This window comes from Dryobates pubescens, chromosome 16 (genome assembly GCF_014839835.1).
Source record: "Dryobates pubescens isolate bDryPub1 chromosome 16, bDryPub1.pri, whole genome shotgun sequence".
NCBI lineage: Eukaryota > Metazoa > Chordata > Aves > Piciformes > Picidae > Dryobates > Dryobates pubescens.
In genome coordinates, this window is record NC_071627.1 from 6,513,629 (window position 1) to 6,535,686 (window position 22,058).

Sequence of the window (22,058 nt, forward strand, 5' to 3'; positions counted from 1 at the left end):
GCAGCCTGATCTAGTAGGAGATACCCCTGCCCATGGCAAGGGGGATGGAACTAGATGATCTTTATGGTCCCTTCCAACCCAAACCATTTTGTGAAAGTAGTATCATAGTATCAGTCAGGGTTGGAAGGGACCAGAAGGATCATCTAGTTCCAACCCCCCTGCCATGGGCAAGGACACCCCACACTAGATCAGGCTGGCCAGAGCCTCATCCAGCCTGGGCTTAAACACCTCCAGGGACGGTGCCCCAACCACCTCCCTGGACAACCCATTCCAGGGCTTCACCACTCTCATGGTGAAGAACTTCCTCCTCATATCCGGCCTGACTCTCCCCACCTCCAGCTTCATTCCATTCCCCCTAGTCCTACCACTACCTGATACCCTGAGAAGTCCCTCCCCAGCCTTCTTGTAGGCCCCCTTCAGATACTGCAGGTAGATGGAGAGCAGCAGTGCTGCCTGCCTCTGGGCTGATGGTGTTTTGGAAGGTGTGTAGGACATGGAAATGGTGTACAAAGCCCTAGGTACAGGCTTGGGGAGGGCTTTCTGGTACCCAGGGGTAGGTATCTTAGAGATAAATGGGTTCCTGGGCTTCTCAGAAGGCTTCACCAATGCTGCCCTTTCATCTCTAGATATGTTTGCTCAGCCAGGTTCCCCATGTCAGTTTGGGGCTGGGGTTTCTTCTTGCATCTTTCTTGCCTCTCATTATCGTTTGCCTTCCTTAATCTGCCTTCCTCCTTCCGCTTTCCAGGCCCGCGAGGAAGAGGTGAGGAAGAAGTTCCGGCCCATAGAGCAGCTGAAGGAGGAGTTTGAAAAGCTGAATGTGAAGATGGAAACAGATTATGAGATTATGGTCAAATTAATCAGCAAATTCAACAGCTCTGCCTCCACGCTGGCCGACAAAGTGGCAGCGCTTTACGATCTGGAGTATTACGTGCACCAGGTAACAGGAAGGCATTAGCAGCTCCCATGGACAAGCCAGTGTCAGACACGGGGCTTTATTTTGCTTATCAGTGTCAGGTAATACAAATTGCTTCATTATCATAATCCTAGGACAAGAACCTGCAGGCTGGGTTTCTATCCAGGCTGGAATAAATCATCACTCGTGCCAGTAGCCAGCGCTTTCCTAGGGGTTGGTGGTACCTCGTTTGTTCTCTGGTTTTAGGCTGTTGGGGTTTTTTTTTTCTTCCCCTCTCTTTTTTTTCCTTCTTGTGTGTGCTTAGTGTTACACAGAGGGCTTTATCTGATGCTTTTGGGTAAGTGGAGCAGTGGTGGCTAAGAAAATGAGTGATTTTTCTCACTGCTTCCATGGGCAGTCTCTGTGCTGCTGTATATCTGTGTTAATACGATGTAGGTGTGCTCACACCAGCTTGCAGACATTGTCTTTGTGCAGGGTAGACAGCAGCCACACTGTGTGGTCATAGAGTCATAGAAACACATAATCATTTCAGCTGGTAAAGACTCTTAACAATCATTAACCCCAACCATTCTCTAACTCTACCAAGCCTAGGGCTAAACCATGGCCCTTAGCACCACATCTCTGCAGCTTGAAATACCTCCAGGGATGGGGATTCAACCACCTTCCTGTCTCAGTCTTTGAGAACCCTTTCAGTGAAGACGTTTCTTCTGACCTAAATCTCCCCTGGTGCAACTTGAGGCCATTTCCTCTTGTCATAACTCTTGCTGCTTGGGAGAAGAGACCAACCCCACCTGGCTCCAGCCACCTTTCAGGGAGCTGTAGAGAGCAATGAGGTCTCCTCTCAGCCTCCTCTTCTCCAGAATAAACACCCCCAGTTCCCTCAGCTGCTCCTTACCAGCCCTGTTCTCCTCACCCTTCACCAGCTTCATTGACATTCTCTGGACCCTCTCCAGCCCCTCAGTGTCCTTCCTGGAGTAAGGGGCCCCAAAACTGACCCCAGTATTCTGGGTGCAGCCTCACCAGTGCCCAGTACAGGTGGACAATCCCTGCCCTGCTGCCAGCCACACCACTGCTGGTGGCCTCCTTGGCCTTGGGGGCACATGCTGGCTCATCTTCAGCTGGTTGTCTGCCAACAACCCCAGGTCTTTTTCTGCTGGGCAGTTTGCAGCCACTCTGCCCCAGCTTGAGTTTTGCTTCACTGTCAGAAGTGTGGTGCTGGGGCGGTGGTGACTGAAGGCTCAGGCCAGGGCAGGGCTGCTGAGCAGGAGCTGAGCTGTGCTTGTCACCTTGGTGGGAGGTTGAAGGTACTTCCTGAAGTCTTGCTTCCTCAGGTTGCTGCTCATACTTCTTCCCCTCCCTCTGGTCTCTCAGCTCACACACTTTTATGTCCCTTTGGTTGCAGGCTGTGGGCACATCACTCTCCTCCCTGTGCCCAGTGCCTTTCCATGCTGCAGTGGCTTGGGTGGGTGCCTGGGCATTGAGGTCCTGTTCTGCTTCATGGGGGATGACCGAGCATCTCCCTCCCCAGCAACTGGGAGAGTCTCAAGCAGACTGGGAGAACTTCCAGTGCCTTGCTCAGTGACTTTATCATTGCAGAGGGTGGAGAGGACAACTCTCAGGAGATGCCAGTGCAAGACCTTTCCCTGGAACATGTCTTAAAAGCAGATGTGGTATTTTGGGGGATGTTTGCTGGAGGAGTGTGCTGCTGAGAGAGGGAGTCCAGGCTCCAGCTAACAGAATTGTTATTTCCAGGGCCTTTTGTCTTCAGTTTCCACACTGAATCTCTGTCACATGCATGCAGAGGCTTCCTTGCTGTTTATTCTCCACGCTTTTGTTTCACTGATGGCATCTGTCTGACTCAGAGAAGAAGTGTGAACAATGGGCACCTGAAGAGCCTCATGTTTATACTCAGGGCTGATTCTCTCTGGTTAAGGGTGCCAGAGCATCAGGCCAGCATGCTAAAAAGCATCCTCCAAACGCCCTGGGATGCTTTGGATTCCAGCATAATGGTCTGGACTATTCCAGCCTCAAATCCCTCCTGCTTGTAGCACGGAATGGGGCAAAGCATTGCAGAAAGGCAAGAGGAGCAGGGAAGTGGTTCCCACTCCCTGTGCAGGGACTGGAGCATCAAAGGGAACCACATCAGCATCAAAGGGGTCAGCAAGGGGGAAGTGGCAGGGAGGCTGGCAGGGAGCACAGAGGACTCCTTTGTGCCTCGATCACAAGGTTGCTCTGTGCCTGCGCTGTCGGGGCAGATGGCTGGGCAGCACCTTCTCATCAGGCAGGAAGCTGATAAGAAATATGACTTGTCTCTAAGCCAGCATGGCTTTTCCTCCTCTTTCTTCTTCCAGCCAGTTGAATGCGTCCAGAGCATTATCTCTGCTTGGTACTGACTTTAGCAGCACCAGCTTAATGTAATTACTGAACAGCAGCCAAAGACGCTTGTGCCGCATAACCCTGCAAGGGCTGAACTTGTCAGGAGCCTTCTGCAGCGAGCCACAGCCCTGCCACTGGAGGAGGACAGGGATCCTTGCAGGGCCGGGTGGCCCAGGGCACCGTGCACCCACGTGTGGGACCAGTGCTGCCTCTGCTGCTCCCTCTTCCCCCAGTCTCCATCTGAATGGAAACATGCCATGGCTTTTGATAATCGTTCATCTCCCAGCCATCCTGCTGCTGCCTGTGGGGCTCACAGTGGCCTGTCAAGTGGAAAATGCCATGGCCTGGAGGGTCTGCAAGCCAAGGATGCTCCACAGTGTGGTCATGAGCATCCTGGAGTGCAGGGAGGCAAAGCAGTGAATGCCTCTGAGCTTGCTGTGAGGGACTAGAGGGGAAGCTGTGGCCAGTGAGGAGCCAGGGGAGAGATTGTCTCCCGTGCTCTTGAAGAGTCAGCCCAAGGGCTCCATGTTTGCTCAGCTTTTGGTTGCCAGCTCTGCTTTGCTTCTCATCAGTCAGGATTCAACTTGGCATGTTTGGGAGCTCATCCTGGAGAAAGAGCAGGAAGGGTTTGGCCTGCTAGGTTATCTCTAGTGCATAAAACCCAAATGCAAATGTGAAGAGGCCAGAGCATAACTCATTTATAAAGAGGATTCACGGTGCTTGCACAGCAGTCTGCGGAGCCAGGACCCGCTCCACGTGTCGCAGGCTCTTTCTCTCAATTATTTACTCTCCTTATCTCCCTCTCTCCCCTCCTCTGACACACTACACCATTTCTCTCTGCTAATTTCCTCTCCGCCGCGGACGCCTGACATGCTGCTCTTCCCTGCTCTCATTTTCTAACGTTTTCCTCTCTTGCCTTCCCTCCCTCTTTCCTTTCTCCTCCAATTCAAAGCCTCTCCCCGAGTAACTTGCTGTCATATCTGTGCTTCTCCCATCCCTCTCCTCACCCACCTTTCCTCAAGAGCTCTTTTGATCTTTGGCTTTCTTCTGCGCCGGTTTCAGCAGACTGAAGCGAGGCGCAAGCCGCTGCCTGGCGGCATCCTCCACTCCCCAGAGAGGTTAATACCTTCAAGTTGTTGAGATTTGGGGGGTTTGTTGGTTTTAAAATGGTGAGTGAGGGAAGGAGCTCTTGCAACAGACTCCAGTGTTGGAAAAGAATGAAGGCATCTTCAAACTAAGCTCTCCAGCACCATTTCTGTTCTGCAGTGGAGGTGGCTCACTGGGGCTGGCCCGAAGGGCTCTGGAGCTGAGGAGGTTAGAGCAACAGCTGATGCTGGATGCAGACTTCTCCCTGGCTTTGCATTCCCTCTTCAGCAGAAGTCAGCGTCCAATTCCAGCATTAAAGCAGCCCCAGAGTTTTCACAGAGGCTGAGCAACAAAAGGACCCACTGGTAGCTGAAAGTGGGTTGCTACCTAGATGTCTTTGTAGACAAAGATGGGCCCTGCAGAAAGCTAAAGAGTTCTGGCAGGTCCAGTTTATAGGGACAGCTAAAATAGGACCTGAAAGGACACAAAAGCTGCTGCAAATCCTGAATCAGCCCCAGCAGACCTGCAGAGATCAGCTTTCTGTTGCCAGCTTTGCAGAGGGAGAGCGAGGGGTGGGTATTGTCCCACTGGGGAAAGGAGATGAGACGTAGCTCCCCAGGTCTTGCTTTGGTAAAGACATACCCATAGGATATAAAGCTGAGTAGCTTCTTCATTCTTTTGGGTACCTGAAATATCCATCTTGTGGCCAATTTTGGTGAAGGGACATGGCTGAGATAAAAATAACCCTGAGCATGAAGTCACTGGTGACTAGAGAGTGCTCAGGCTGGAGCGAGAGCCTGAGCTTGACGTGCCAGATGTGCCTTGTGGTGATGGTTCTGTCCCACCCCAGCAGTGGGGTCTGCTCACTGCAGCCATGGAGGTCTGTTTGCCCAGCTGGTAAATCGTTTTTAGGTTCTATTTCCATCTTCCAACATATGCTGTGGTCTCCCTGTCTCTCAGGGAGGAGAAGTGTGGAAATTCTAAACCCAAAGTTTTTGTGCACACAATTCTGAGCATCCCTCAGATTCCCCCTTAGACTGCAAAACAATGCTTGGAACCCAAAGTGCATTCATTTCTCTTTGGGCTGAATTTTGTTCTTAGAGAACTATAAAATCATTAAGGTTGGGAATGGTCTTCAAGATCATTGAGTCCACCTGTTAACCCAACGCTGCCAGGTCACCACATCTCCATGGCTTTGGAATCCCCCCCCCAGGGATGATGACCCCACCACTGCCCTGGGCAGACTGTGCCAGGGCTTAACAACCCTTTAGGGGAGGAAATTGTTCTCAATGTCCAATCTAAACCTCCCCTGGTGCAACTTGAGGTCATTTCATCTCATCTTATCTCTTGTTACCTGGGAGACGAGGCCAACCCCCACCTTGCTTCAACCTCCTTTCAGGGAGTTGTAGAAAGCCAGAAGGTCTCTAAAGGGAAGCCTCAGCCTCCTTTTCTCCAGGCTGAAATACCCCAGTTCCCTCAGCTGCTACCCACCAGCCCTGTTCTCCAGACCTTTCAACAGCTTTATTGCCCTTCTCTGAACCAACTCCATCCCCTCAATGTCCTTCTTGGAGTAAGGAGCCCAAAACTGGACCCAGTACTCAAGGTGTGGCCTCACCAGTGCCCAGTGCAGAGGGACAACCCTGTCCTGGTCAGTGGCAGTAAGTCCAATATCCTCTGCTTTAGGAAAATCACTGCTCAGGCTGCCCCAAGGGGCAGCTCCTGGTTGACCCTTCCAAGCAGGGCCTGCTTTTTCTATCCACATCCACAAGAAACTGTTGATGGAACTCATGACAAGCTCCCAGAACCAGCCTTGCACCTCGCTGTGAGCAGAGACGACGCTGCCTGTGTACTGCTGCTGACAGGCTGCTGACAGCGCTCCTGGTGCTGCAATTAGAGCATCAATTAATTAATTACATTTGCAAAACATACAATTCCCTGGGTTGCCAACAAAGGCCTGCTCAGGTGAGAGAGCAAAGAACTGTGGGGTTTTTTACATCATTGGATTTACCTGCATTACCAGAATACGTGGCAAGAATGGTTTTGAGAGCTAATCAAAGTGTTGGAGTTTTAATTGATCCCAGGATGCCAGCGTGGTGGGGGTTGGAAGGGTCCTCTGGAGATCATCCAGTCCAACCCCCTGCTAAAGCAGGGCACCCACAGCAGCTTGCCCAGGAGCACAATGGCCAGGGAGGGTTGGAATCTCTCCACACAAGGAGACTCCACAACCTCTCTGGGCAGCCTGCTCCAAGGCTCCAGCACCCTCACACCAAACAAGTTCTTCCTTTTGAAATGGAACTTCCTGGGTTCCAGTTTGTGCCCACTGCCCAGTGTCCCAAGGGAATGCCTTCTGAGTGCCACATGTCAGCAGACTGCTCTCCTGCAGCCATGAGATCCCCTGCTTGCAGGCAGTGTTGTACAAAGCTCAAGTCCTACTCACAGCCTTTTAATGTTTAATTGCTTGTCAAACTCAGGGCTGGTTTAACTGGGAGGGAAGAGACACTTGGCTATCTGAAACAAGATGTTCTCAAAGACTTCCTGAGTGGAAGGTGGCTGGGGGTTTTGTACTGATGGGGACCTGCTTTCTCCTAGGTGGACAATGCCAAGGACTTCCTCTCCATGGGTGGACTCCAGCTTGTGATCGAGGGGCTGAACAGCACCGAGGCCGTGCTGAAGGAGCATGCTGCCTTTGTCCTGGGAGCTGCACTGTCCAGGTAGGCTCTGACCTGCCTTGGGTGGCAGGGTGAGGACCTTGGTGAAGAGAGCAATGTGCATCTCTTTCTCTCTCTTGATTGACATCTAATAGCAGAAGCTGCCATCTGGCAACACACCTAAATGTCTTCTCTGTCTAACCTATCCTTGAGCACCTCTTACCCTGGTCTGGTTGTTAACATGTCCTCCTCTTGCTCATTACACTCAGCCAGAAGTAATTCAGCGTGGAAGCTGTAGGTTGTTTCTTGATTTCCTTAGGTTCCTTGTTTTCATAAAGTCCAAAATGTCTTCTCCTCTATCTAACCCTATCCTTGAGCACCACTGAGGTCAGGAAAAAGTTCTCCCCCTTGAGGGTGGTGAGACACTGGCACAGGTTGCCCATGGAGATTGTGGAAGCTTTATCCCTGGAGGTTTTTGCAGCCAGGCTGGATGTGGCTCTGGGCAACCTGCTGTAGTGTGAGGTGTCCCTGCCCATGGCAGGGGGGTTGGAACTGGATGATCTTTGAGGTCCCTTCCAACCCTGACAATTCTGTGATTCTGTTTAACTTGCTGACCAGAAGATGTGCTCTTCCACATCAGAAACACAGACCCACTCTTCACAAGGTGTATCTTGATGCTTGAAGCACTATGTAACTGTTTTCTTAGGTTCTCTAGTAGCAGGTGGAGCCTTAATGATATGTTTCAGAAAGAGAAATTCACTTAGAGGCTCTGGAAACACTTGCAGGTTAACTTGCACACTGTCAAGGCCTATTCAGTGACTTCTTTCCTGATTTAGCTGATGTGATGTGATTGAGACAGGGCTCTACTTGGGAGAGTCCAACTGAGGGCTACAAGGATGATGAAGGGACTGTAGTACTGCCTTTTGAGGAGAGCCTGAGAGACCTGGGGGTGGTTAGTCTGGAGAGGAGAAGACTGAGAGGGGATTTAACAAGTGTTTATAAATATCTGAGGGCTGGAGATCAAGAGTGAGGGGCAGGCTCTGTTCAGTTGCACCCTGGGATAGGCCAAGGGGCAGTGGATGTAAACTACAGCACAGGAGGTTCCATCTCAACATGAGGAGGAACTTCTTTGCTGTGAGGCTCACAGAGCACTGGAATAGGCTGCCCAGAGAGGTTGTGGAGTCTCCTCTGGAGACTTTCAAGACCCATCTGGATGTGTTCCTGTGTGACCTGTGCTGGATTCTCTGGTCCTGCTCTGGCAAGGGGGGGTTGGACTTGATGATCTTTGGAGGTTCCTTCCAACTGCTAACATCCTGTGAGCCTGTGAGGCTCAGGAAATCATTGTCGTCTTGATATGAGCATGCAGCAGTGGCCACCAGCCTAATGGCTTTGTATAGGATTCCTCAGTGAATTGCTAATGCCTTTCTTAGGAGAGAAACAGTCCCTTTTCTAATTTGACAATAGTAAAATACAGCTTTGGAAACCTGCAGACCTTTTCTTTTTGTTTCTTCAAAGGACATTCTGACAGATGGTAATTCTGAATGCTTTGGGTGAGGTATTGTCTGAGAGCTCAGTTCCAAAGGGAGAGGAATATTATGCCTGGGGTTCTTGGGTTAGGTTGTTTGGTTTGGTTTTTTCTTTATTCTCCCCTTGCTGTACTTAAGCTTTCTCAATAGGCACCTACAAGCCAACTCATCTGCTTTCTGCTATCAGCTTAATTTGTTTGTGCATACATTTTGTCAGCTTACTCCCTGCTCCGCTGAAGCTGCCACGGGCGGCCTGAGTGCTTCACACCAAGTGTTTTCTGATGTCTTGTGTTCTTCTGGGGCTTGCTGCTTGCTTCCCTCACTCCTGGTTGTTCCTGAGGGCCTCAGTTAGGTGTCAGGGCATTCCAGAGGTTACAGCTCGCTGGGCTGTAGGGACATGATCTGATCTGCACTCCTGTACTGGATGCGCAGCCTTGCCTGGGCAAGAGGAGGTGGTCTGCTGCTCACCAAATGGCCACCTCTGAGGTCTCTTCAGCCAGGTTGGCTCAGGCCAGCGGTTTCCAGCCAGGCAAACCTTCCCCGAGGACAAGCAGGGCATGATCATGCCCTGCCCATTTGGAGAAGAGGAGCCTGAGGGTATTTATAAACACCCTGCACATGTTTATAGGTATGTGCAGGGTGAGTGCCAAGAGGCTGGGGCCAGGCTCTGCTGGGTGATGCCCAATGACAGCACAAGGGGCAGTGGTGGAAGCTGAGGCAGAGGAAGTTCCATGGAAACACGAGGAGAAGTTTTTCACTGTGAGAGTAGCAGAACACTGGAACAGGCTGCCCAGAGGAGTTGTGGAGTCTCCCCCTCTGGAGATATTCAAGACCTGTCTGGATGTGTTCCTGTGTGATTGCTGTAGGTGCTCCTGCTCTGGCAGGGGGGTTGGACTGGATGATTTTTTGAGGTCTCTTCCAGCCCCTGTCATTCTGTGATTCTGTGATCATAGCAGCTCCTCAGACCAGCTCAAGAGGTCATTAACTCCTGGCAGAGCTGAGTCTGGAAGAGGCAGCTTGGCATTGTTGGCAGGCAAGGTACTTTATGCAGGAGAAAACCACTAGACAATGAGTGTGCTTGGGTCACATCCAGAACTTTCCAACTCTTAACATTGCCTTGTCCTTAACTCTAATCAGTGAACTAGATAAGGGATGAGCAACCAGCTGCATCACCCAGTCTGTCTGGAACCTGTCTTGGAAGTCTGGCTGTGATGAAAACCAATTTGGGATGAAGGGGTTTCAAATGGATCAACATCTTGAGCCAAGAGGCCAGGTGGCTGGCCAAGACATTGGATCAGCAAAGGCAGGAGAAGGAGAAGGCACATCAGGGGCAGCTCAGGATATCTCTCTCCTGATATCTCTTCTATTTGCTCGGCTTATACTGGAATTGAAAAGCAGCCCTTAGCTTGGCAGTTTGGTCCTCAAGGCAAAGGGTCCCAAGATCTGGCTGCCTGCATGGATGCTGTCCTCCTGGCATCCTCCTGTCCTTACTGGTCGGTGGTAGGCTGAACATGAGCCAGCAGTGTGCCCAGGTGGCCAAGAGGGTCAATGGCGTCCTGGCCTGCATCAGGAACAGTGTGGTCAGCAGGAGCAGGGAGGTCATTCTGCCCCTGTACACTGCACTGCTTAGGCCACACCTTGAGTCCTGTGTCCAGTTCTGGGCTCCTCAGTTTAGGAAGGAGGTTGACTTGCTGGAGCGTGTCCAGAGAAGGGCAACAAAGTTGTTGAGGGGTTTGGAACACAAGCCCTATGAGGAGAGGCTGAGGGAGCTGGGGTTGCTTAGCCTGGAGGAGACTCAGAGGTGACCTTATTGCTCTCTACAACTACCTGAAGGGAGGTTGTAACCAGGCAGAGGTTGGCCTCTTCTCCCAGGCAACCAGCACCAGAACAAAAGGACACAGTCTCAAGCTGTGCCAGGGGAGGTTAGGCTGGATGTTAGGAAGAAGTTCTACACAGAGAGAGTGATTGCCCATTGGAGTGGGCTGTCCAGGGAGGTGGTGGAGTCACCATCACTGGAGGTGTTCAGGAGGAGACTTGACAGGGTGATTGGTTGCATGGTTTAGTTGATAAGATGGTGTTGGATGATAGGTTGGATACGATGATGTCAAAGGTCTCTTCCAACCTGGTCTATTCTATTCTATTCTATTCTATTCTATTCTATTCTATTCTATTCTATTCTATTCTATTCTATTCTATTCGCCTCTGTTGTGAGCCTCTGCCATGGGAGAGGGTGACCTGATATGAAAGGACTCAAGCTTTCATCTCTTGTCTCTCTTACATATCCTTCGTTTTAGGCATTTGGGTTGTAATCACCAAGCTTGTGACCAAATCAAACATCCTTCCATCTGGTGGCGCTCTCTGAGCAGGGCCCTTGCGAGACACTTGAACGTGTCCAGGGAAGGGCAGCAAGGCTGGGGAGAGGCCTTGAGCACAGCCCTGTGAGGAGAGGCTGAGGGAGCTGGGGTTGCTTAGCCTGGAGAAGAGGAGGCTCAGGGGTGACCTCATTGCTCTCTACAACTACCTGAAAGGTGGTTGTAGCCAGGTAGGGGTTTGGTCTCTTCTCTCTAGCAACCAGCACCAGAACAAGGGGACACAGTCTCAAGCTGTGCCAGGGGAAGTTTAGGCTGGAGGTGAGGAGAAAGTTCTTCATGGAGAGAGTCATTCATCATTAGAATGTGCTGCCCAGGGAGGTGGTGGTGGAGTCACCATCCCTGGAGGTAATCAAGAGGGGCTTGGATGTGGCACTTGGTGCCACGGTCTAGTCATGAGGTCTGTGGTGACAGGTTGGACTCGATGATCTTTGAGGTCTCTTCCAGCCTTGGTGATACTGTGTGATCCTGTGCAGCTCACGGACCTCGCCCGCAGCCCTTTCCCCTGCTCAAACCTGCCACAAGAACGTTTCTCCACCCGGCAGCTTGCAAAAGCAGGCTCCATCTGAACAATCCTCAAGTGCTCTGATTGCAAATAAAAGTTAAATGCCCTAACAAAAATAATTGCCAGGCATGTGGGATTGTACACTTAGGTATCCATAATTCACCGACACTATGTGCCAATACACGACGTGATCTGGGGCGTTTTCAGTGATTGCATTAGCATAAAAGCATGTTAGCATTTATCCAGTGCTACTAACATTTAAATATATATATATATATAAAGTATGAAATATTAAGATCCAGCATTTTTGGAGGCAAAGCAAAGCTGTTGCCTGCAAAACTGTTCTGTGCTTCGTTCTTCAGCGTCTTTGGGTGACGATCGGCGTTCGCACCGTTGGGTCCAAAACACTGCAAAAATGTCAGTGTTTTATGCAAAGAGGAGCTATATTCAGCTGGGGGGAAAAAAAAAAAAGAAAAGAAAAGAGCTTGCTGATGAGGGAAGTGTCTTCTGATGTCCTCTGAGCTATTTACAGGCAGCCCAGAAAGCCAATCGTATGCTGGGCTGCAGCAAGAGAAGTGTGGCCAGCAGGGCCAGGGAGGTGATTCTCCCCGTCTACTCCACTCTGGTGAGACCCCACCTGGAGCTCTGTGTCCAGTTCTGGAGCCCCTAGTACAAGAAGGATCTGGAGGTGCTGGAAGGTGTCCAGAGAAGGGCCACAAGGATGAGCAGAGGGCTGGAGATGCTCTGCTATGGAGACAGACTGAGAGAGTTGGGGATGTTCAGGAGAAGAGAAGGCTCTGAGGAGACCTTCTTGTGGCCTTCCAGTATCTGAAGGGGGCTACAGGAAAGCTGGGGAAGGACTTTTTAGGGTGTTGGATAGTGACAGGACTGGGGGGAATGGAGCAAAACTAGAAATGGGTAGATTCAGATTGGATGTTAGGACGAAGTTCATCCCCATGAGGGTGGTGAGAGACTGGCACAGGTTGCCCAGGGAGATGGTGGCAGCCTCATGCCTGGAGGTTTTGAAGTCCAGGCTGGATGTGGCTGTGAGCAACCTGCTGTAGTGTGAGGTGTCCCTGCCCATGGCAGGGGGGTTGGAACTGGCTGAGCCTTAAAGTCCCTTCCAACCCTGACAATCCCCTGATTCTATGATCTTCCTTTGTTCACAGCACAGCCTGGTGCAGTTCGTCTGGTGGTTTCACCAGCCTGGCACTGTTAGCCAGAAGGGATTTGTCTTGTGATTAAAACCTCAGTTTTTTAGAAACTTTACCTCCAGGAAATGTATTGTTTGGGGTTTTTCTTCTTTTTTTTTTCCACACCAATAATTGGAACATTTTAATATTTTGGAATAAAAGGCTTTTTGTAATCCCTTTAGAAGGGGAATAACAATTTCTGTCGAATGCTTTATCCAAAGCGCTCCCCAAAGGCTTTGTTAGAGGTGGGGACAGAGAGCAGCTAAGCCCTGGGACCATGAAGGCAAAGAGCAGCAGTTTGCACTCCGTGGGGAGAGTACAAAATGTGCCAAGGGTGAGATTTTGACATGGCCACTGTGGGGAACCAGGAGGAAAGTCACTTGTGCAGCTGCACTGAGAGGTTTGTGGTGTTGTGGCCAGTCCTTTAAAAACCAGCCTGCTGTTCAAACTGGGCAACTGGGGACAGGAGTTCAGACTGATGGGCTGAGATGAGTTTGCCCATATGTCCTAGCAGGGCATGGGGCAGTCCCAGTGACAGCACAGCCTCTTCCAACAAGCCCAGTGCTACTGGGATCTTGCTTGTTCCCTCCTTTGGCTCTAGGGGGAAAAACAAATGTTACAGGACTTGGTAAAGACTTGGGAGTAAACTCATCCCAGGCAATAACTCAAGCATCATCTTGTAGCAGCACTCAAGAGTCTCCTAGAGGTGGCTTGCATCAGGATATTGCTTCTCTTAACCATGTCCCATGAAATTAAACCCCTTGAAGTATGACAGTGTACATCAGGAACTTCCCAGTCACCAGAGAGGTGATTCTGCCACTTTGCTCTGCTCTGGTAAGACCCCCACCTGCAGTGCTGTGTCCAGCTCTGGAGACCTCAATACAGGAAGGACATGGACCTGATGGAGTGGGTCCAGAGGAGACCAGGAAGGTGATCAGGGGGCTGGAGCACCTCTGCTACAAGGACAGGCTGAAGGAGCTGGGGGTGTTCAGCCTGGAGTAAAGAAGGCTTCAGGGAGACCTTAGAGCTGCATTCCAGTACCTGAGAGGGTTACAAGAAGGCTGCAGAGGGACTGTTTGCAGAGGCCTGCGGTGATAGCATGAAGAGCAATGGTTTGAAATTAGAGAACAGGTTTAGACTGATGGTAGGAACAAGTTCTGCAGCATGGGGGTAGTGGAACACTGCAACAGGTTTCCCAGGGAGGTAGTTGAGGCCCCCTGAAGATGTCCAAGCTCAGGCTCAACAATGCTCTGAGCAGCCTGATCTAATTGAGATCTGCTTGCTGAAGAGGGGGTTGGACTGGATGGCCTTTGCAGGTCCCTTCCAACCCAACCCATTCTGTGATTCTATGATTATTCATGTTACCCAGCTCTGGGGCTTGTCCAGAACTCACACTGTTTTGCAAAGCCAAGAGAGGCATAAAGCATGTCTCTGCTTTTCAAGATAAGCCTAAAAGAGGAGCCTGGAGTGATGGGCTCCGTGTTTTCCCTGTGCAGTGTCATGCTGGGGTGTCCCAGCAGTGCTCAGCATCCTGATGTTCATCTGGCTTAAGGCCTGCTTTCTCATCTCCTTTCCTTTGGGAGAAGGGATAAGGAAATGCTGTCTCCCTGTCATCCCTGCTCTATCCATCAGTATTTTGGTGGTGCCCATTGCCCTGGGGCGCCCAATTTCATGGTTTGTCAGGGAGGCAGCAGCTCCTTCAGGATGTGGGAAGAGCTCTCACCAGATTTAACGATTCTGAGCTAAGTCCAGCTTTGCAGTGAAACTGGTTGATGCTCCCTGCTGTTAGAGAACATTAAAGCCCAAGCAATAAACCCAGGAAAAGGAAAATTAAAGACCTTGCTTCGCTGCTGTCTTGTAGGGACATAAGAATTCCTGGGCAGAGAAATAAATCTGGTTAGCTTAACAAGCTCTGTCCCTGCCCATTTAATTCAAACCCGTCTTCCTCTTCGTCCCTTCCTCCTCCAGCTTCTCCTTTGACGCCCTCCAGCCTCTACCCATGTCTTTACCCATCTTCAGTGGGTTTTCAGTGCCCCTTTGCCAACACCATGCATTTGCCACCTCCCTGTTGCACTCGTTCCAGCTCCACTCCCTGGCCCACTTGCAATTTCTGACTTTGTAGATTGTCTCTTCTATTTTTACTTGAACTCCTGACTTGTGTGGAGTTACCAGCCTCACTGCACTTAATTTCAAATTAATTTGATTGGGTCACCTCATTTATTTCCCCTCCCCCTCCTGTAACAATAATGAACTCAACCTATTTGGCCTTTCCCCATTATGAATAACCTCATTGAAAACTGCAGCATGGTCTAACCCAGGGTTTCCATCATGATGGTTAATTACACAGAAGAACAAATCACTAAACATTTTTCAGCATCTGAAATCCAGCAATGGAAGTGTAATTAACAATTAAATAGTAAGCTGCCATCCTTGTGCTGCTCTCAGGAAGAAGATAGGCAGGGAGAAGAATCTAGAATCCAAGGTTCGCTCCTAGTTCAGTGCCTGGAAATACTTTGGCAGGTTAAATGCCAGGGAGATGTTGGTGTTTGGAAGGGCATGGTTGGGTGTTCATCCTGTGCCAGGATGCCTGCAGCTGCTGGAGAGTTGACCAGGTGGGATGTCCAGTTTTGGGCTTCCCAGTGCAAGAAAGGCAGGGATCTACTGGAGGGGATGCAATGAAGAGCTAGGAGGATGGTGAAGGCTCTGGAACATCTCGCCTGTCAAGAAAAGCTGAGAGCCCTGGGGCTGTTTACTCTGGAGAAGAGATGGCTGAGAGGGGATCTGATCAGTGTGTATAAATATCTGAGGGGTGGGTGTGAAGAGGAAGGGGCCAGGCTCTTTTCTGTGGCACCTGGTAATAGGACAAGGAATCATGGATATAAGCTAGAGCCTGGGAGGTTCTACCTCAGCTTGAGGAGAAACTTCTTTGCTGTCAGGGTGACAGAGCCCTGGAGCAGGCTGCCCAGAGAGGTTGTGGAGTCTCCTTCTCTGGAGACTTTCAAAGCCAGCCTGGATGTGTTCCTGTGTGACCTGCCCTAGGTGACCCTGCTTTGGTGGGGGGCTTGAACTGGATGCTCTCTGAAGGTCCCTTTCAACCGCTAACATTCTATGATTCTGTGACATCTTAGCCTCACCCTGTGGGTCTGGATTTAGGCTGAGGATGTGGTCACCTCTGTAAAGCGTGGGAGCTGTCAAGTGAGTTACCCCATCTAGGGGTTCTGATTTGATGGGGTAAGACAGGAGGACAAGGAGGTCAAGCAGTGAGGATGCAGACTGATGAAGCTGGAGTATTTGGCCTCACATCACACTTTGGCAGCAAGAAAACCTGTGTGGTTCCTTCCAGCAATGGCTGCTGTTGCATTTGACCTGTTAGTTACCACTGGGCTCTGATCACAGCAACACAGAGTGGTGTGAGTTGAAGAGACTTTTGGAGGTCACATAGTCCAACTCCTTGGAGTCAGCAGGGACATCTGCAATTAGAGCAGGTTGCTTAGAGCCATAAACAACCTGACTTGGAATGGTTTCAGAGATGGGGCATCTCCCACCTCCCTGGGCAGCCTGGGCAAGGGGCTCACCAACCTTATGGTATATATCTTCCTTCTCTCCAGTCTAAACCTTCCATTTCAGTTCAAATCATCACCCCTTGTCCTGTCACAACAGGCCCTGCTCAAAAGTCTGTCCCTATCTTTCTGATCGGCCTCTTGAAGCGCTGAAAGGCCACCAGAAGGTTTCCCCAGGCTGCACAAGCCCAACTCTCTCAGCCTGGCCTTAACAGCAGAGGGCTTCCAGCCCTGCCATCATTGCTGTGTCTTCCTCTGGCCCTGCTCCAACAGGTCCATGTCCTTCTTGTGCTGAGGGCTCCAAAGATGACTCAGCTCCAGGAAGATGTGAGGAAGAGACCAATGATGCAGGTGGTCTCTTACTCCGTGTGGGAAGCTCTCTTCCACCTCACATGGAGGTGAGTGCTCCTAGAGCTGTGCAGGGTCTTGCTGGTCCCCTGCTGCTCACTGTTCTAAGACCTGTGTGTGGTGACCTGCCCTGAAAACACATCCCTGCAGTGCTGCCTGAGGATGTGGCAGGATTTGGGCGTGCTGTGGAGCATGGAGATGGGTGACACAACCTGCGGGAGAGACTCCTGGCAGCCAAGTCCTGTGTTATGTAAAGCACGTTGGGTTTGTCTCCTCTCGTTTAGTAACTGCTCTCTGCTGAAGTGCTTGAGTTCTCGTGGTGGTTTCTATGCCAAAGGAGGGTTTGGCCTGGCTACCTCATCACTGCCTGCAGAAAAAACCTGGCCCAAACTTGCTGTTGCTCAGCACAGACCTGGTTTCATCACTGGGTGCAATGTGCTCCTCTATCTCCTCAGCCACTCTTTATCCCTCACCCATGTTGTCTGTTTATCCTTTTCCCTCTGCACTCAGCTAGTGGCTTCACCAGCTTCTAAGGTTTCCCTCCCTCCCCACCTCTGTTATTTCCCTGACCTGCTGTGACCTCCCATGTCGCCTGCTCTTTGCATTCCCCTCAACAGGTGCAAAAGGCTCCTCAAAGAGGAGGCATCTGCGTTGTCCTCTTCAGTCAGGGCCCACAGGAGGCTGCAGCAGCCCATTGGTGATGCACTTCACAAGGGAGGGTGGAAAAGTGCCTTGAATAGAACAAAGAGATGGAGAATGGGAGCAAGATGAACAATGGGAGCGGGAGAAGCAGGATCCAGCCTCAATTACCTACCCACACCCAGCAGGGCTTGGGGGGGAACAGAACTGACCCAGTGGTTATGATTTCAGCCATTGTCTGAGCTTCTGTGAGAGGATCCAGACCCCAGCTCCTCCTCTGCATGTCCTGCTGGCTGCTCCCTCCTACTCCTTCCCTGATTGCAGCCTTTGTTGGCTTTAATTGCTGGCAGGCATTACACAGCATGCAGAGGCAGATCCGGCCAGGGCCGTGGTCTGACTGATGGTGCCAGACTTTCAGAGTGCTCTTGGTGGGGCTGCCCTTAGCTCTCATGGGCTGTCTCATCATCCCTCTTCCCCTTGTGCTGCTGAGGAGCAGCAGGCAGAGCTTCTGGACTCAGAGCTTGCATAGGAGGCAAACCAAGATGAGGCAGCAGCCATAGGCTCTCATGGCATCTAAGACTGGCCCTTTCTTGTCCTGACTGAGGAAGCTTCAAGTCCCAGCGAGGGACCTTGTTCCCACATTGACATCTTCCAGCCCAACCCGTTTTCCTCATGGAGTGCTTTGATAAGTTTTTCTTTATCTGTCTGTTCCTGTGCTTTAAGATTCATTGAAAGAGTTTGATTATTCATCCTTGAAGGCAGTTCCTCAGGTCTTCCATCAGATTGCTGCCAGCAAGGCTCTCCACGTGGCTGAGGAGGCTGATCTTCTGTGGAGAGAGAACACCACAGCTTACTGGAGATTCTTCTGAAGAAACTCATCATTACTGTTGGCTGCTTGCTCTGCCCTCAGGTGCTGTCATCCTGTGTCTTCCTGTGAGCTGGATTTTGATCTCTCTCTGGTTTAGATGGTCCTATTCCTACTTAAAAGGAGATGTCCATCAGAGGGCCTCAGAGCTGCCTGAGATGTTTTGGAAGAGGGTGTCTCACTGATTTGGCTGCACGAGGAACTGTGCAGACCTCTGAGACCTGCTGGTGAGGGCAATTGCCTGTGGCTGTGAGACACCTCTGGGGAGCTGGACTGGTGGGCAACCCCCCTCCCCAGCTCAGAGTCATCACCCGAGTTGGAGAATCATTATCATGGCTGCTTCCCACCGAGTCTTAGCCCCTTGGTGCCACAAAATGAGCCCTGAATAGATTTGAAAGCTAATTTGCTGCTCAGAGCATCAATAGATGCACGTCACTTGTCCTTTCTGCTGCATTTAATGAGCTTCCAAGGTACTGCAGCCAGTTCCAGAAGGCAACCATGAAAGGCTGGCGTCTTTGCTGCCATCACAAGTGCCTGGCTGTCCCTCCAGCGTGCTTCAGCTTCTCACAGATTCTCTCTGGTTCTGTCTCTTGTGAATTTAACGTGGAGTGTGGTGCATAATTTCTTGCAGCCAGCCTTTCCAGACTGTCTCTCCTTGTATTTTTTTCCTTTTTCTTCTTTTTCACTGAATGCCCTGGAGCCAGGGGATGGGAAGGCGAAAGGCCTCTCCCCGCAGTCAGATGGTGTTAGCTGGAGCCCAGGTGATACGTGGGTCGTGGCAAATGTCCTGTCACCCTGCTTCTCTCCACTTTCATGACTCTCTGGTGTGCTCTCCTGTTGCCCAGCCATACCTCTTCCCTTCTGTTCATCACCCTGGAGCTGGCCTGTGCATTGAGCCTGCATCAGCCTCGGCTGTCACCCAGGTGGGACAATGTCTTGGCATGGGTGAGGACTGAGTGAGTGCCTTAGTGCTGCCAGGAGCCCCACGGGGGCTGTTTCAAGGGATGGGTCATTAATCCATAGCTCCATCTGCCAAGATAATAGTTAGGGCTGTGGCTTTATCTAAACCACCAGATCAGTGTAGGAATTGCCTTCCAGAGGCCCCTGTGGCTGGATCTTGCAGAGGCAGGAATGGAAACACCAGGGTAGTAATGGTACAGATTAAGGTTTCCTTGAGCCCTAAGGGGCTAAAACCTGCCATATGTGGTGAACCACAAGGCTCTTGGGTTCTTCTAGGGATATACTAGAGAGTGTCCAAAGGATGCTGTGAGGATGATGAAGGGACTGGGACATCAGCCTGATAAGGAAAGGCTGAGAGCCCTGGGGCTGCTGAGCCTGGAGAAGAGCAGCCTGAGAAGGGATCTGATCAGTGTTTATAAATATCTGAAGGGTGGGAGCAAGAAGCAGGGGCCAGGCTCTTGTCAGTGGTGGCCTGTGATAGGACGAGGGGCAAAGGACACAAACTGGACCACAGGAAATTGCACCTCAACGTGGAGAAAAACTTCTTCAAGGGTGCTGGAGCCCTGGAGCAGGCTGCCCAGAAAGGTTGTGGAGTCTTCTTCTCTGGAGACTTTCAAGACCTGTGTGGATGTGACCACCCCTCTGGGTGGGACCTGTTGCTGGAGGAGGGCTTGGGGAGGGGAGGTGGAAGTGGGGGTGCTTTGTGCCTGGTGATGAGCTTTAGTAATGAGCTGCTATTTCTGGCCTGGGTGACCCTGCTTTGGCAGGGGGGCTGGACTGGATGATCTCCTGAGGTCCTTTCCAACCCCTAACATTCTGTAATTCTCTGATTCCCTGATTCTCTGTCAGTGCAACAGGGTTGAAGGAGGTTTCTGGCTGCTGGAGCAGCAGGGTCTGCTGCTTTGGTCAGCAGCTGCACGCATGAGCATTTCAGATCTCCCTCTGCATGTTCCTCACCTCCCTTTGGAAGCAGGCTGGGTTACATTTCCATCCATTCTCCATCCTAAAAGCCCAGAACTATGATTTGAGTGTGTTTGTGTGCCTTGCAACGGGCCAGAATCCACCTGAGCTGTTTTCCAGATTAATACCCCACTGCTTTTCCTTTCCAAGTGCCTTTTCCAAGCTGAGAATGGTAATGGCTCTGAAATTTCCCTTTTAAAACATGCATTTTCTGCTCAGGCACTTCATATTGAAATCTGTCTTAATTTCAGCTCAGCTACTGTGTGAAAACACACGGTGAGGCATTATTAGTCCCTGAAGGAATAAAGACAGATGGAGCCCAAAATGGAATTGACTTTATGATTAATTGGAACCTTCAAGAGCAGAACGGAGTCGGGGCTTGGTCCTACCCTGGCAGTGTCTGGAGATCAATTCAGCCTGTGTGTGAATCTCCAGGAGGAGCTCAGCAGGAGAAACACAGATGTCACTTGGTAGAGTTGGCCCTGGGTTGTCCCCTCTGGGTGGGACCTGTTGCTGGAGGAGGGCTTGGAGAGGGGAGGTGGAATTGGGGGTGCTTTGTGCCTGGTGATGAGCTTTAGTAATGAGCTGCTATTTCTGGCCTCGGGCTTCCCACAGCTGTGTACAGTGGCCCTTGTGTGGCTGCTACGATGGAGAGCAGAGCTGGGAGGAGGGGAATGTTTTGAGACATGCTCCAGAATCTTGGAAGTAGGAATGTGGAGGTGTGGAAGTGGTTGTTTGTTTGGCAGTGAGTTAAGGCTCTGCTCTGGGCTTCTGTTCCATGTGTGACCTGAACAGTTTCCTTGGGGGCTGTGGTTTCATGTTCATGCCTGTGACATTGAGGATGGACTTCAAAAGGGACTAGGGGAGCCGTACCAGATGGTGTTATCTGCACTGGCTTTGGCATTAATGCATGTTTCTGGAGCCTGTAGCCACAGACCTTCACAGCATTTGTAACATACCTGCTGGAAATGAGGAAGAAAAACCATTGCAGAACATTGCTCCATCCTGCTTTGGGAGCAAGTCCTCCCCATGCAAACCAGCTCTACAGCTCAGACCACCACCAGGCAAACATGGGTGGCAAGTTCTGAGCAGCTATGGAGTTACAAGGAGAAGCAGCAAGTGAAAGCAAAGTTGCTTTGCAAAGGCAAACCCGGGTGAGTTGTGGAGTTGTGTCAGTATGTCTGTCTGCAGAGAGGGTGAAGGGGATGGTTGCAGTGCTGGCAGCCCCAGGAGCTGGCCCAGTTTCCCACCCCATGGCTCTGTGCACAGGGTTGTGCTGACATGGGGCATGCCTGCCAGAGAGAGGACTGGATGCCTTCACCTTCACCTAGCTGAGCAAGGCAGAGGGGCCTGAAGAAGGATTTGGTGTCAGAAGTTGATGTTGCTTGTGGAGATTGTGGCTTAGGGTGCTCTAAGTGGTCAAGGGACTGTGGACGTGTTTGGCTTGCTCTGCACTCCCTGCACCCTTGCCAGGGGTATGTTGAATCCATCTTCCTGGGGCAAAATGGATGAGGAGCAGCGTCCATGGGTGAGCATCAGCTGGGAAGAAGGTCCAGAGGGACACATCTCCTAGGTCCAACCAGGATGGTCCTTTCACAGGTGCCAGCACCCTCTCACAGACTCACACAGAATCACAGAATGTTAGGGCTTGGAAGGGACCTCAAAAGCTCATCCAGTCCAACCCCCCCTGCCAGAGCAGGGTCACCTAGAGTAGGTCACACAGGAACACATTCCAGGTGTGCTTTTGAGTTGGGAGCATGACTCGGACCTTGCTAACAGTCCTAAGGAGTGGGACCGACACTGCAGGTCGGTGGGGAGCTGGTGAAGCATCACACCCAGCACCTCACAAGCATCTGCTGCTCACTTATTCTGGCAAATGCAATCTGAATCTTAGCCTCCCTGCCCCCAGTACGGCAGCAAACTTGCCCAGGTGTACTTTGTGAAGGGAGGAAGGCTCCGTGGTGTGAGCTCATTCTGCAGGACCTGGCCAGGGAACCTTCAAGAAACACTGAAAGGCTGCCTTGGATTTTCTTTGCTTTCCCTGGGGACTCTGGGGATTGCAAATCAGCAGATTGTGGATTAGTGGATCAGGAATTAGAAATGCATTTTC

General features: G+C 51.1%; 1 protein-coding gene across 1 annotated transcript in view; it reads left to right on the forward strand.

The window, feature by feature from the left end:
- Positions 1-22,058, forward strand: part of SIL1 (SIL1 nucleotide exchange factor) — a 120,853-nt gene that overhangs the window by 72,682 nt on the left and 26,113 nt on the right. Inside the window, exons 6-7 of the mRNA XM_009906265.2 lie at positions 746-937; positions 6,965-7,086. Of these exons, the coding sequence (XP_009904567.2) occupies positions 746-937; positions 6,965-7,086 (314 nt within the window). The remainder of the gene's footprint in view (positions 1-745; positions 938-6,964; positions 7,087-22,058) is intronic.